The sequence below is a fragment of the Crocodylus siamensis genome, chromosome 3 (genome assembly GCF_052110815.1).
Source record: "Crocodylus siamensis isolate JL-2025a chromosome 3, ASM5211081v1, whole genome shotgun sequence".
NCBI classification, from domain to species: Eukaryota; Metazoa; Chordata; order Crocodylia; family Crocodylidae; genus Crocodylus; species Crocodylus siamensis.
In genome coordinates this window covers 112,463,531-112,477,768 of record NC_143397.1, presented here as the reverse complement: position 1 = coordinate 112,477,768, position 14,238 = coordinate 112,463,531, and the positions used below count along the sequence as shown (strand labels likewise).

Below are 14,238 nucleotides of genomic sequence, written 5' to 3'. Positions count from 1 at the left end.
CCTATAAATATATAGGGGAGGTTGGCACCAGGATCTGGGAGAACAGTTGTTCATTAGGGTTACTTAGGGGATAACAACATATAACAGCCACAAACTTCTAGAAGGCTGACTTAGACTGGACATAAGAAAACTATGTATAGGAAAATGGGGATCTGAACACAAACCTTAAAAGGAACAAACTCTGGTGAATCAGTCTTTGATAGAATCATAGAAAAATAGGGCTGGGAAGGACCCCCCCAAAGGTCACCAAGTCCAACCCTCTGCCAGAGACAGGATCATCCTTATCCAAACCAACCTGTACAAATCTCCTGTCCAACTTATTACTAAAGCTACATAATCAACCCCGACCCAACCTCAAGACAGTACCCTAATGTGCCACAGATAAAGTAGGGTAACAACAGCAGCCACTGTGCAACTGTTAAGGGTTGTTAAAAATATGCTTAAGGGAACAAGGAAATGGGCCACACACCCCCTGCTACATAGGAAAGGAAAAAACTTTCCAGTCTGTACCAATCTGACCATGGGGTAAATATTAGAGGTGCACCAATATACTAGTCCATATATCTTATCACCACTGAACATAGGAAAACTGATATTAAATCGGCAATGAGCATTTTTGGCCCATGTAGCCAATAATGTCACCGATAAATGCCCCATGCATGTGCACAGCCACAGCATACAGGTGGCCAGGAATGTAGCCAGGCAGCTTGGAGAGCAGCATCTGGCCAGTAAGTTGGGGGGGGGGGGGGGGGGGGGCCTGGGGGAGGGAAGGGGTGTTGTGGGGACAGATCAAGGGTCCCAAGGTGAGGGAGGGAGTAGGGCTGGGGCAGCCTGGGCAGCACGCAAGACAGAGCCACAGGCAACTTTTCTAAGAGCTGTAGGGGGTTAGGGAGGAGGGTGGCTTCCCACCACTGCACACACTCCCAGAGGAGGCATGGGGGATGTGGGTGCAAGGTGAGGGTAGGCTGTGCACTGTGTGCTCGGGGCCATGGGGCTGTACAGGACTCTTCCGGGGGGGGGGGGGGGCAGCTATAGCCTACCCTATAGCCCTCCCTCCATCCTGGACACCTGCCCCAGCTGGGCTGTGCCCCGCCCCCCCCAGCCACACTCCCTCCCTCACCATGGGGACCTTGATCTGACCCAATACTAGCTGGACGCTGCTCTCCAAGCCGCTGGGTTGCATACTGACAAGTGGATAGGTATCATTCAATATGGCTGGTTAACAATCAGCCATTGGTATCGGCCAAAAAAAATCTTTATTGGTGCTCCCTCAGTAAATTCCTTCCTGACCCCAAATATGGCAATCTGTCTGATCTTGAGCAGAGAGGTAAGACCCTCTATGCCAGGAACCTCTGGCTGCAAGTTCCAGCACACCTCATTCAAAATCCTCAGCCCTGCAGCCAACCCCCAATGTTTCCAAGGAAGTAAACCTCCCCTCCCCTCCCCAGCAGTACACATAGTAACAAAAGGGGGAAAAAATTCCCAGAATTCCTAGAATGCAAAGCCCAAAAGCACAGGAAATATCCAGAGCAGAGCACAGATGTACTATTCCTAAATCATCCCTGACCAGTGCAATCCAATCTCTTCTTAAAACACCTCCAGTGATGGGGGTACTAATGCGAGTACTGGAAGACTTTCACAATAGATTATCCAGCCAGTGATGCCAGTTCCCAAAGCCATAGTTACTGCTTTGATATAAAAACTTTGCCAATAACCAAGAGATTTGGAGACAACACTGATGATGATATTCCATAACAGCCAGATCTTTAAGACTATCCCACTGTTTGTATATCAATAACCCAAAAAAATATTCCAGTTGAGCAACTACCAAGGGTACTTGAAGCATACTATGCTATATCCATTCTATAGAAAGAAAACCCTTCATGGAAGGAGTGAGGGGTTAGGTAGATTTACTGTCACCATGGGCTTCCCATGATGTTGCTCTCTCTCAGCATTAATGCCAAACAGAAAGTTAGGAAGTCTGTTTGAGACCTCTTGCAGTAAACTGAATATTGTCAAGGTAACAGTAACTCTACTGTAGATGCCTCTCTGAACAGAAGGTTTCCAAATAGTGTTAAGTACAGCACTATTTTTCAGTGTAGATCACAGACACACTACTTAGAAGTCATGAGCTTTTTGGTTCAGCAGACGTTCTATTCATATCCCACTCATTTTCTGGGACTCTAGTAAAAGGACAGGCAAATGGACACCTGCTGAAGGAATGAATGGCCTTCTTCCCTACATCGTGTTTGTCAAACTGTTTTGGTTATATGAAGCATACCTCTTACAACTTCATTTCTTTTCAAAGGCTGATATCCAGAAACCTGAAAAGACAGAAAAATAATCTGAAAGTTAAAACACTAAAGCTGTCAGAGATGCAGCCAAAGACACAACTGACCCCCAAACTGATCTAATACTATCTATATTTACTTATCTAACAGACAACAATAAAAAGTGCATTTTCATGAAGGGAAAAAGCCTGCCATGGGTTAAAAAAAGGAATCCCAGAAACTCTGTAGACAATGTACTGTAGCATGAAATGTCTTGGCTATACTCATAATATAAAAGGCAAATAGCTCAGAACTCAAATATTCCTCTCTCTCTCTAATATACTGACAAGGAAGAATGACAAAAGAAAAAACAACTCAACTAGATCACACATTATATGCTTTACTCAACAAAACAATCATTTCCCATACAAAGTCAAAAGACTTTGGAATGGAGATCACAAAGGAATCGTATTTAATCAACTGTCAAGCTTATTTTGAAAACTACATTGCCATAGTTTTCCAAACTAGTACAAACCTATTTCCAAAAGGAAACAAACTCCCTGTTATATATTTCTACAAAAACTCTAAAAACAAAAAAAAACACCCTGTTGAATGTTTTTACTCCTTACATATTATAAAAGAGAATAAAGTCATATGCAATCATTTGAGTTTGACAAAAGAACACCATTTTTTTTTAGTAAGCTAGCTTCAAACAATGTTCAGATAATAAAGACAAATAATAATACCTCCCTCCTCCATATTCATTGTTATGAATCAAATAAATACCCTTTTGTCTAAGGAATTTAAAAGGAAAAAAAAAACAAACACACCACAATGATGTGCAGTGAAAACACCACCACTGCATTCAAACAGCAGCCAGGATGCAATGCAATTGAAGAACCTATTGGCAATCCCTGTGGAAACTCCTTTGCTGGCTGCATTCATAGAAGAATTCATCACCACAGCATTATGGAAAAGGGAAGGATGTCATGTGTGTCTGTGCTGGAAGAAGGGATTCACAACAGGTATCACTTGATAACTGGCTCCATTCCTCCAGCTAAATAAAAAACCAGAATAGTCAACATTAATGCTGACAAAAACATTCTATTGCAATTAAAAAAATAAAATATATTTATTTATAGAAGTAGATCAAGTGTTTTAAAAATACTTCACTTTACAAACCAAACCTTTAAAGAACAAGGTAATTCTGGTATCAAAAAGGAGCTAAGATTCTCTCCTTACAACGTTCTGGATCAGGACAGAGATGCAGAGCATCACTTTGGAACAGACACAAACAGGTTATGAGATGAGCTAGGAGGTCCACTAGGGTCTGAGTATGTTCTTCATAGAGAAGTAGGGCTGGAAGGAACCTCTGGAGGTCATCTTGTTCAGTGTTTCTCAACCAGTGGGTTGCAAGAATATGTGCAAGGGTCGTGAGCAAGTCCCAGAAAACACACGCAAAAGCATGCATTTCCCTTTGCAGGCTGGCAGTGTTCCAGCCTGCAAAGGGCTGCTTGGGACAATTGGAGGCAACGAGCGCACATCCATTTGCACATGCAGATGCACGTGTCCAGCATACAGTGAGGCTGGGTCATGGGCTGCTGGACACAGGTAAGTGTATGGGGAGCAGGGTTGAAGGTCCAGAGAACTGGGGTGTAAGTGCACGTGTGTGGCAGGGCAGAAGGAGGGAAGGCACCTGGCTCTTTGGCAGGGGAAGGGGGCAGTCCTTCACAGCAGGGAGCTGCATGCCTGGGCCGGTGCCCATACATGAAGGGGCCTGCACTCGCTGCTTAGGGGGGCGGGATGGGGGCAGCACTCACTGCTTGAGCTCCCCCAGCAACAGACCTGTAAACAGATATTGTATTTATTTTGGAATAAACCATATTATCCCAGGACAAAGTGCAGTCATTCAGACATTCAATGTCCACTGTCTCAAGGTAAATGCTATAAAGGTTCATGGGATAAGAATTACTAACAGTTTATCTTGGAGCATCACCAAATCCATCTGTGCGATTGTCCTGGGATTGCATCATTAAATTAATGGTAGAAAAGCCAATATTCAGCCATTCATGAATATTCCCAATTGAAATGGTGTTGTGTGTACATACTTATCCTGGGACATTTGTTTTCCAGGACAAATGCAGGCACAACTTCTGTTCCTAGGCCTAGAGCTACAATTCTAAGAATTAATTACTTTGAGCCAAAATAAAAGGTTATGACATCTAGAGCTCTCTGCAGTTGAACTGGGCTAATACAACACACAGATTTTCCAAGACATATCATTCTTCACTAACAAAGATAGGAACTGAAAGAGATTAAAACCTGTCTCAGAGAAGCAAAAATAAAACACAGATGAAGCTATCCCTTTAAGCTTGTATTTACATAAGGACAAGTAGAGTACTCAGCAGATTTTAAAAACTCAGAGGAGTATAGATACAAGAAGACTTGGAGCCCTTTGAAAACTTCACCTTTTTCAAAAAGGGCAGCAGCTGGTATATTTTAATTGTTGTGTGTGCATTAGCTGAGAACCACTCAAATGCAGCAATGAGAAAAGCACAAACTAATCAAGAAAATATTTAATTTTATTAGAAAATGTTAAGTCATGAAATAAAAATAACTAAGCCATAAGGGAAATACAGAGTACCGGAGCAAGGGACTAACATAAGAGGGATGGGGGTGAGGAGGGGAATGCAACTAGGTTACAGAAAATAAAATGTTAGCCTACTACAAATACAGAGACACCAATTCAGAGAGAAGCCTATTTTTGTAAAGCATAATAAACTGAAAAATTACACTTTGAATATTAACGGTCTTAACAAGAGTAATAAACAGAGAGAGGAAGGTGCCACAAGGCATTAAAAGATGAGTACCAGGTCTTGGCTTTCTCCAAGAAACCCACCTTAAAAAGAGGAATAGTTAGAACATACATGCTATACTGGGATCTAAACCGGGATGTAGCCCCTTTTCTGCCTCTTCTAGAGCATCTTGCTGAGGTTCTGGCTGCACTACTCCCCACACCTTTTCTTTTATGCAGTCCCATCTGTGGCCCTACCAAGTCATGGGACCTCTGGGTCAACCTCCTTCTGGCTCTGGCCAAGCTCTCCACCTAACCAAACCAGGAAGAAAGTTCTGGCCAGGGAGAACCTGAGCAAGGGTGGAGCTGTCTTCCAGTCACTCCTCCACTCACATCTCTGGGTAGTTTCATAGGCTCTCTCAGTTCACTGGCCAGTGTGCTCTGCTCCATGTCCCCTTCTAGATACTTTGTTATTTACCTATGGCCCTTATTCCCTTCCCTGTTTTCTTTTTATTTATCCCAAGCAATTAGCTGTTACATTCCTAGTGACCTCCATTTTTAAGGAAGGTTTAGGGTTTGTATTTTTTTGGTGGGCCTGGGCCCACAATAGCTTCAATGTTACAAATAGGCCTGCCTCTGACAGTGGCAGAAATAGATGCTATAAAAGGGAGAAATCTCTAGAGTGACCCATGCCCCACCTATTCAATACCCTCCCAGGCATCCACCATGGTTGGTATAGAGATGCTACAGGCAACATCTCCAACCATTCTGTTTAACAGCCATTAATAGATCTATCACCCATGAATTTATCAAGTCCCTTTTTTAAAACTGGTTATGCCATTTGCCTCCAGCACCTCCTGTGGCAATGGATTCCACAAGTTAACTACGCATTACATAAAAAGTACTCCCACTTGTTAGATTTAAATCTATCACCTACTAATTTCAGCAGGTGCCCCCTATTCCAGTATTCTAGGACCAAGTGAACAGCAGGTCCCTGTTCACTTGGTCCATACTCTTCATGATTTTATAGACCTTTAACATGTTCCCCCTCAGCCATATTTTCAAGCTGAACAGTCCTTAACCTTTTTAGTCTTTCCTGACATGGCAACTATTCCAGGACCCTGATCATTTTGGTTGTTTGAGGTATGAAGGAGAGATGACCATGACAACAGTAGAGCAGGCTGGAAAACAGGGGGTTAACAGCTCCTGGCCAAAAGAGTCTAGGGACTGAAAGAAGTGGAGAAACTGTAGGAAGCTGGAAAGACTGGAAAGAGAACCACTGAGTATTTTGGGGGGTTCTCAAAGCTGTGTGGCCTGAATTGAGGACAGAGGGACTATTTAATCCCTTTGGAGACAAACAGAGTCTCTGGCTGGCTGGCCTTTGCCCCAATAAATGCCTTTACCAAAAAGACTGTTTGCTGTGCTACTTGGAACTGTAGGTTCCATTGGGTTGCCCTAATGGAGGTGTAGTTCCTCTCTCAGAATAAGAATTGGATGCTAGCTCCTTGAGTCAGGGCCACAGAGAATCAGAGATAGCAAGGGATGAAGAGCTGGGGTCTCAGCATGGGAAAGAGCTCAGGTTCCTGCCTTGTTCTAGAAGCCATGGCGGGGCTGGCTAAAGGGTACTCTCAGAGACCAAACAAAGCCGCATTGGCACAAGCAAACACCCATTGGAAGGCACTCTATGAGACACCGTACCAAATTAGGACTAGAGGTCGTTCTTCACCAAGCTATGTCAAACTTTAGAAAAAATTAAAGACAGAGAAAAATGTTCTTTTGGGAGGAGATTAACTGGGTTATGGACTCAAAAGCAGTCAGGTCTGATAGAAGTATAACAAACTCTGGAAAATAAGACATAGCACTACAATTATTAGTAGGAAAAAAAAATCATGAATTTTATGACTCCTGGAGAAATTCAAATCCAAAAGAAAGATTTATCTGTTTATTCAACACCACATTTATATACAGGCATGCACATAAAAATAGATATAATCCTGACTTCCAAATCATTATCTGACAACATTAAATCAGCAAAAGAAGGTGGAATTGTCTAGTCTGGCAATGGAACAGTACAGTTTTTTGGTGGGTGATGTATTAGAGGTTGGGAGACTACATGCAAAATGAAACAAGCGAATATCCCACTTCTATAAGTTCGGAATCTTTCCTGGCCAATTAAAGAGAAAATTGAGCTACTTTTCACTGTAATATAAATTAAAATTTTTAAAAATTATATTTTATGGGATGCTTTCAAGGTAATGAGAGGCAACCTAATAAGTAGTCTCACTTGAGAAAGATTAGAAGACAGGAAATGCAAAATTTAAGCATTGTGGTAAAGATATTTAAAAAAATAAAATAAATAACAGACCAATGACAAAAAAAAAAATGATCACAGAAAGCATGTAAAAAATTAATAGAAAGAAACTAAAACAAGTTAGATTTGTTAGGAACTGAAATGGCTGGAAGAATACTTTGCTATACAAAACAGCTATATTATGAAAAGAGAAACGAACATGATAAACTATTAGCATATATTAAAAAGGATAAATAGATAATTATAAATATTAACAAGTAACTACTTCATTAAAATACTTTCGGGTCAATGTAAATAAAAAATGGCAGGACTTGTACAGCTGCAATTATACTCCTTTCACTGGAAGAATCAAAATAGACATCAAAAACTGGTTTAAATGATTTGGTAACTAACCTTGTAACTAGACAGAATTGCAGCACTTAATTTGAGCAGGAATATTCATTTTAATTTTCTATTCCAAACTATACTTATTATAGTGCCAACAAATATTTTAGGTGACTGGCAGACTATGATAAATTTATTGGAGGAAATAAGAAACTGGATAAAAAAATTCCATACTGCAAGACTTCAGCAAAAGAGAGGATCAATTATTCCAAACATTAAAAGGTTGCTGTTAAGCCAATCCATTTAGAAATGTGATATACTGCAACGGTTCCCAATCTGTGGTATGGACATCACCACTGGTACACAGACAACCTGTCAATGGTATGTGTTAAACAGATTTATTATTACTTTATACAACAATTTTGCTGGTGGTAGTTAAGGTTATAACGTTGTAAATTGGTCGTGCACAATCTATCAAGAGCTTTGTAACCACTGGTGTACTGGATAATACCAATTCACAGTAGGCACTGGGTAAAAAGAGAAAATATACTGTCCAGCCAAACTTAATATATTACCATGAAAAAGAAATCTTCTAGACCAAATTCTACATATAAATCACCCCTGTATGAAAACAAAAATGAAAACCTGAGATAACACATATAAGAAGCTAAGCACGTATCTATCACCTTTAGCACCATAATGCAGAATTTAATTGTGATAATATATTAGGAAGCTTTAATATGTGGGAACATACCAATATCTTTTTAGACAGTTATTCAGAGAAAACATATTTAGAACCTGCATCATACTGCAGGCAACATCAAAATCCCGTTTTTCCAGTTTCTGCAACTGAAATACTTAGGCCCCCCCTCACATGCAGGTAAAGATGTGATGGGATTGAATGTGCAATCTGCACTCTCCTGGCACTGGCAAGAAGTAAGCTCCTGCAGCTGGACGCCACCTCAGTTGAGGGGCTCCCAGTTGTGGGGGCACCCCAGAAACCCTGGAGCTGAGGGATCACAAAAGCCACAATCCCCATGGCCCAGTGGTTTCACACTGGACACTGTGCCCCACTGTGGCTGGAAGCCCAGTCAGCTGACAGGGCTCCTAGCTGCAAGGGAAACTGTGTTACATGTGCACATTAAAGCTCAATAGCAACCAGCTATAAAGTTAGTACACATTTTGGATATCTATCTTTGAAGTTGGCTAGAGCTTTTTATGGTGTGATAAGTATGTTGCATATATAGCAGGTCTTAAAGGTAACTGTGCAATTAACCAGATAATTGTGCAATACCCATCATGTGCAGAGGGGTCCTAAATCATTATCTTGTGGCTACAAGAATTACAACTGCAAAAGCTGGAAAGCAGTGATACCCTTTTAACTCACTGACAGGTTTCAAGAAGTCTGGGAAGTTTTAGTAATGAAAGTCTTACCATAGAATCAGACAGAAGTAGGGCTGGAAGGGCCCTCCATAGGTCATCTACTCCAACAATCCCCTGTCTGAGGCAGGATCATCCCTATCCAAACCAAAGTCTGTTTCACAGGGGAGACTGAAAAAGAAAGAGAGAGAGAGAGAGAGAGAGAGAGATGCTTACTTAGAAGTTTGGTGGAAATCCGTTAAAAAAGAATCTTCTCCAGCCTCCAAACAAAACATTTTGAAAAGCATTTTTGAATACTGAAGTCTGAGTTAACACTTAAAAATTAGTATGAAATAAATTAAAAATATAAAAAGCAGAGATGAACAGAAAACAGCAAGATTTGTATTTTGCAGAGTTCTGAAGAAAAAGAGTGAATTATTATGCCAAGATCAAGAAACATAAAGGAATTGTCACAGACTAAATAAGAAAAGAACATATGACTTCTGCAGACACCAACTTGGGTTAAAGGAACATGGAAAATGAATATCTGGTCTTTATATTTTGGGAGACTCTATGCATCTTTAAATGTTATATTTGTTATTTGATAAGATGGTTAAAGTGATGTTGATATTTAAACTTCTATTTTAGTAAGACATCTATTATTAGCAACACAGATATGATCACTTTTTACATTAGGATTTTATGCAAAAATAGAATTCTTTGTGAATATGCTAGATATGCTATGCAGGCTTCATTTTGCTAGCCTTTTTTCTTTTTTCAGTTTCAAGCTGTGATACCACCTTTGACAACTCTTCTCCTTTTCTCCTAAGCACCAGCTCCACAAGAGCAGTCATTCAGGTATAGTTTACTTACACACTTACCTGATATACATATAATTCATTTAACTGCAGAACAAAATGCTAGTCCCAATTTTCCTCTATTGCTTAAATCAAAGCTGTTCAACTGGTGCACATGGGCCACAAGAGGCTCACAAGGATTTAAGCTGCAGCCCCCAGGGCTCTCGCTCAGTTGTCAATCCCTTCGGAATCTCTGGGCTCCCCCTTCCTCCCCAAACTAATGCTTCCTGTCCTTCTCCAAGAGCAGGTGTGTAGGTCTGTGCAAATAGGTAAGCACTCGATTCGGATTTGGTCGATTCAGAGGACAGCAATTCAATTCAGAGATTCGGATCGCTGCCCTGAATTGATTTGGCCAAATCGGCTTCCAAATCGGAGCCGAATCTTCTGATTGGCTGGGAAGAGGCAGACAGCCGGGAGGCTGCAGGTTCTCCCATGGCTCCTCCGGCTGTGCCTGCCTCTCCACAGGGTGTGGGGGGAGCCACGGGAGAAGCCCCAAAGACTGCCCTGCCCTGCCCAGCCCCACCCCCCGCCTAGTACCAGCACTTAAAAAAACCCTGCACTCACTGGCTGTAGGAGCAGCGATTTGGGGCCTCTGGGTGCTCGTGGCAGAGCCTCCCCCATGCAGCACAGGGCATTGAGGATCCCCCCCACACTTGGTACCCGCATGGCAGTTGCCCCATGGTGTGGGTACAGAGCAGCTCAGCAGGGTGCCGTGTGCTGCCAGGCTCTGGCTGACTATTGGAGACGCCCCAGCTGTCAGACAGCATGCAATGCCCTGCCAAGCTGCGTTGCACCCACACCATGGGGCAGCTGCCATGTGGGGCAGCCATGGGGGATTGTCCCATGGCTACCCCAGCCATGCCTGCCTCTGCCCCACTGTGGGGAGCTGCCAGGGCGGGGGGGGGGGGGGTGGAATGTGGCACAGCAGTGCTGCAAGTAGGAGCTATGCCCTGCTACTGCTTGCCCCCTTCCACCTGGAGCAAGCTGTGCCTGTATCCTGCCCTGGCTGGGCAAGCAGCAGCAGGCAGAGCGCCCGCTCCCAGCACTACCCTGCCCACATCACGTGCACCCCCCGGTTCCCCTCCCTGAGTAACATGCCCCCACCCCACCCTGGCTGGGCAGCTTGTCCCAGCCCCAATCCCTCGCTCCTCCATCCCCAGACTTACCAGGTGGAGGCAGCTGCCACTTGCCTGTTTAATCTATGATCAAATCTCCGCATCAGCCAAATCTTTTTCCGAATCTATTCAGAGCTTTTACCCAGCCTCCCGATTTAATTCGGATTCAGAGATTCAGTCCCTGGATTGCACCAAATCTTCTCCAGATCAAATCAGCTACCAAAGCTTTGCACATCTCTAGAGGGGTGGGCAATTATGTCAACTGGAGGGCTGCCTAACAAGCTTTGGTGAACTGTCAAGGGCCACAAGGGTAGCCCAGCCCTTTGACAGGTGCTCTGGCCCCTGGTCCCCGTCCTGGGACAAGAAGTCCTACCCCTAATCCCCTGACCTTTGCCACCCTTAGTCCTTCCGCTTTATTCCAGAAGTACCGCTGCTGTTCCCACTTCACCTGCCTGTCCCATGCCCACCCAGCAGGGTTTTATGTGCAGCTGAGCTTCTTCATGTCCCCCTCCATCCATGCACTCCCCTAACCAGCCATGCTGGAGCAGGACCAAAGTGAGTTGCAGGCAGAATCTGCCCCCACCCTGCTCCCCTCAACTGCAGCTTCCCCTCCCTACCTGCTGCCTGTAGTGCTGCAGCAGAGACTGGAGGAGTCAAGGGGAGCTCAGCAGTTCCCTGGTTGGCTGCATCAGTGGCAGCAGCAGCCCTACCTGGAAGCTGCGCCCACTGGCCAGAGCTGCAGCCCTCCAGCATGGATGCTGGGACCGCAGCACACCGCCCCAGGTGGCAGCAGGCAGGACTTGGTCCCATGAGAAGCGCAGCAGGGACAGCCACCGGCTGGATGTGTGCCTACCTATGGGCCCAATCCAAACAGTTAGCAAACCTATTTTGTCCACTTCTGCCCTAGAGTCTGAGCCAAGCACAAGAGAAAATGGGAGTCATGGGGGAGAAGGGAGATCACACTTAAGTAGAGCAGCAGCGGGGGGGCACCTACTTAAGCAGCATGAGGGATGCTTGTGTGGAGCAGCAGTGGGGGCACAGCTGGATGGCATGCATCCCAAGTAGCCTGCAGCTCACCTGGTGCAGACCCCAGAGGCTTAATAGTTGAACAGCCCTGGCTTAGAACATAGACGCACGTAGTTACACGCAAAGTGTCTTTCAACCGTACTGTATGCTCTATAATTTAAGTGTACTTGAGTTAATTGCATACCAATTGTAACAGTCAACTTTTTAAATAACTGTCATCTGCTCAACTGAAACAAACAAAGAAGAGGAATCAACCATGAAAAGGCTGCTACTGGCCTCAAAAAAAAAAAAAAAAATCAAGTGTGATGTCAGTTTCAGGGCTACTAACCCAATAGCACTGAGGGTATTGTCATAAATAAGCATTATGTACATTGAACTTGAATAAGTGTATAAACTTTTTAAGTCTGGCATGGTTCTTTGGTTAGATGTGATTTTTTTTTTTTTATTAAACTGAGTAGTTGGAAAAAAAGTTCTTAGCAAGCTTTTGGGCACAATAACCTTTCCTCAGGCATAGGGAGTCTCTGCTCCCACATTTCTTGTTTTACAAGAGAAACCCGTGGATTTTGCCATTTTGCAAGAAGCTCCCTGCAGGCTGGCAGAGTTCCAGCCTGCAGGGAACTGGGAGGAAGGCAGCACCGAGTGCATGGACATGGACATGGCCCCAGGCAGCTCAAGAGAGCAGCTCCAGCAGGTAAAGGGGAGGGGGGAGGGGGAAGAGGGAGCTGGGTAGGGCTGAGGCTCCCACCCAGCCAAGTGGGGCTTGGGGCCCGGGGCTGCAATGCACAGCTGCAGGGCCCCAGCAGGGAGCAGGACAGAGCTACGGGTGGTCCGTCCGGGGCAGGAGGAAGGGGAGGCCTGGTTTCCCGCTGCTGCGTGTGCTCCCGGGGAGGGGGGGACCTACACCTCCCAGATCTCTTTGCAAGGCAGGCATAGGCTGTGGGCTGAGACTCCAGCCCTGCTTCCTGCCCCTGAGGCCTCCAGAGCCCGGTGGGCACGACTGGGAACAGTGAGGCTGCGTGGGGATCTCCTCACTGCTGCTCCCCTCTCTTCCCTAGCCCCCTAGCAATTCCCTTCCTGCACCTGCCACTGCTTTGAGGGGCACCGCCCCACACACAGGAGGTGTGTGTCACCTGGACGGGAGTGAGGCAGGTGAAGCAAGCAGTGGCGAGGAGATCCCCACACAGCTCTGCTGCTGCGCCAAGTCATGCCCACCGGGCTCCAGGCGCCCTGGGGGAGGAAAGCAGGGCACCAGGGAACAGTGGCTAGCAGCTTCTCCACATGGCTCCGCTGTTCCCTGCCGCCCTGCTTCCTTTCCCTGGGGCCTCCAGAGCCTGGAGGATGCGGCCTGGTACAGCGAGCAGCAGTGGAGCCATGCAAGGATCTCTTGCCACTGCTTGACCCCTCCACTGCCCTGGCAACGTAGAGGTCATAGGGGGCAGAAGCTTGAGCCCGAAGCCTGCACCTGCCCCGCATACAGATCTGGGGGATGCAGGAGTGTGCACAGTGGCAGGGGGCTGGCCCACCCAAGCCCGCAGCAAGGGGGAGCAGGGGCAGGGGGCTACAGAACTGAGTCCATAGCCCTGGCAACTGGGGGCCCCCTCTGGCAGGGCTGTGGGAACAGAGCTGTGGGTGAGGGTGCTTTGATTTAAATAACAGATTTTGGGGTTTGTAGCAGTGAATTTGGTTTTGGTTTGGGGTTTTTTGTTTGTTTTTAAGTCAGGGAAAACCACCCTGGTGAACAACTTGCCACAGACCTGACCCTTATACAGCCCAAGACAAAGAACACCTGGACTCCACCTTTGGGCCCCGGCCCCACTGTATATAAATTGCTTCTGCCTCTGTAACCACCCTGACACTCGTAAAAAACAAAGCTTATGTTACAACCTCAGTCCTGTGCAAGACAGCTATACTTGCACTTAAAAACAACCCTGTTATTGTCTTACAACAGGCTGATAAAGTGGGTGCTGCTATCATGGGCAAAACAGCATACAGACAGACAGATAACTTTGCAAGTCTTACAAAACTCCTGATCGTGGAAGAACATGAAAAAAGAAAAAAAAATAAGCTCTTAAAAAACTATGTTTAGAAGCACAGGAAAGGACTGATACTTCCACCTCCCAAGAACTCAGGTCAGGTACCTTTTACTAATTACCCAAGATGCACAGACCTGGCAACCAGGATG

General features: G+C 45.1%; 1 protein-coding gene across 16 annotated transcripts in view; it reads right to left on the bottom strand.

The window, feature by feature from the left end:
• Positions 1 to 14,238, bottom strand: part of PCGF3 (polycomb group ring finger 3) — a 208,785-nt gene that overhangs the window by 139,147 nt on the left and 55,400 nt on the right. For 12 of the 16 annotated variants that reach the window (XR_016441305.1, XR_016441303.1, XR_016441304.1 and 9 more), the window contains one exon: positions 9,134 to 9,250. Coding sequence is in view for 9 of the 16 variants with exons in the window: in XM_090039018.1 (XP_089895144.1) it covers positions 9,134 to 9,136 (3 nt within the window). In the remaining 7 variants the exon portion in view is untranslated. Of the gene's footprint in view, positions 1 to 2,281; positions 2,325 to 3,100; positions 3,328 to 9,133; positions 9,251 to 14,238 lie in introns of those variants that run through there. The other 4 variants (XM_090039022.1, XM_090039019.1, XM_090039020.1 and 1 more) reach the window with 1 other exon arrangement.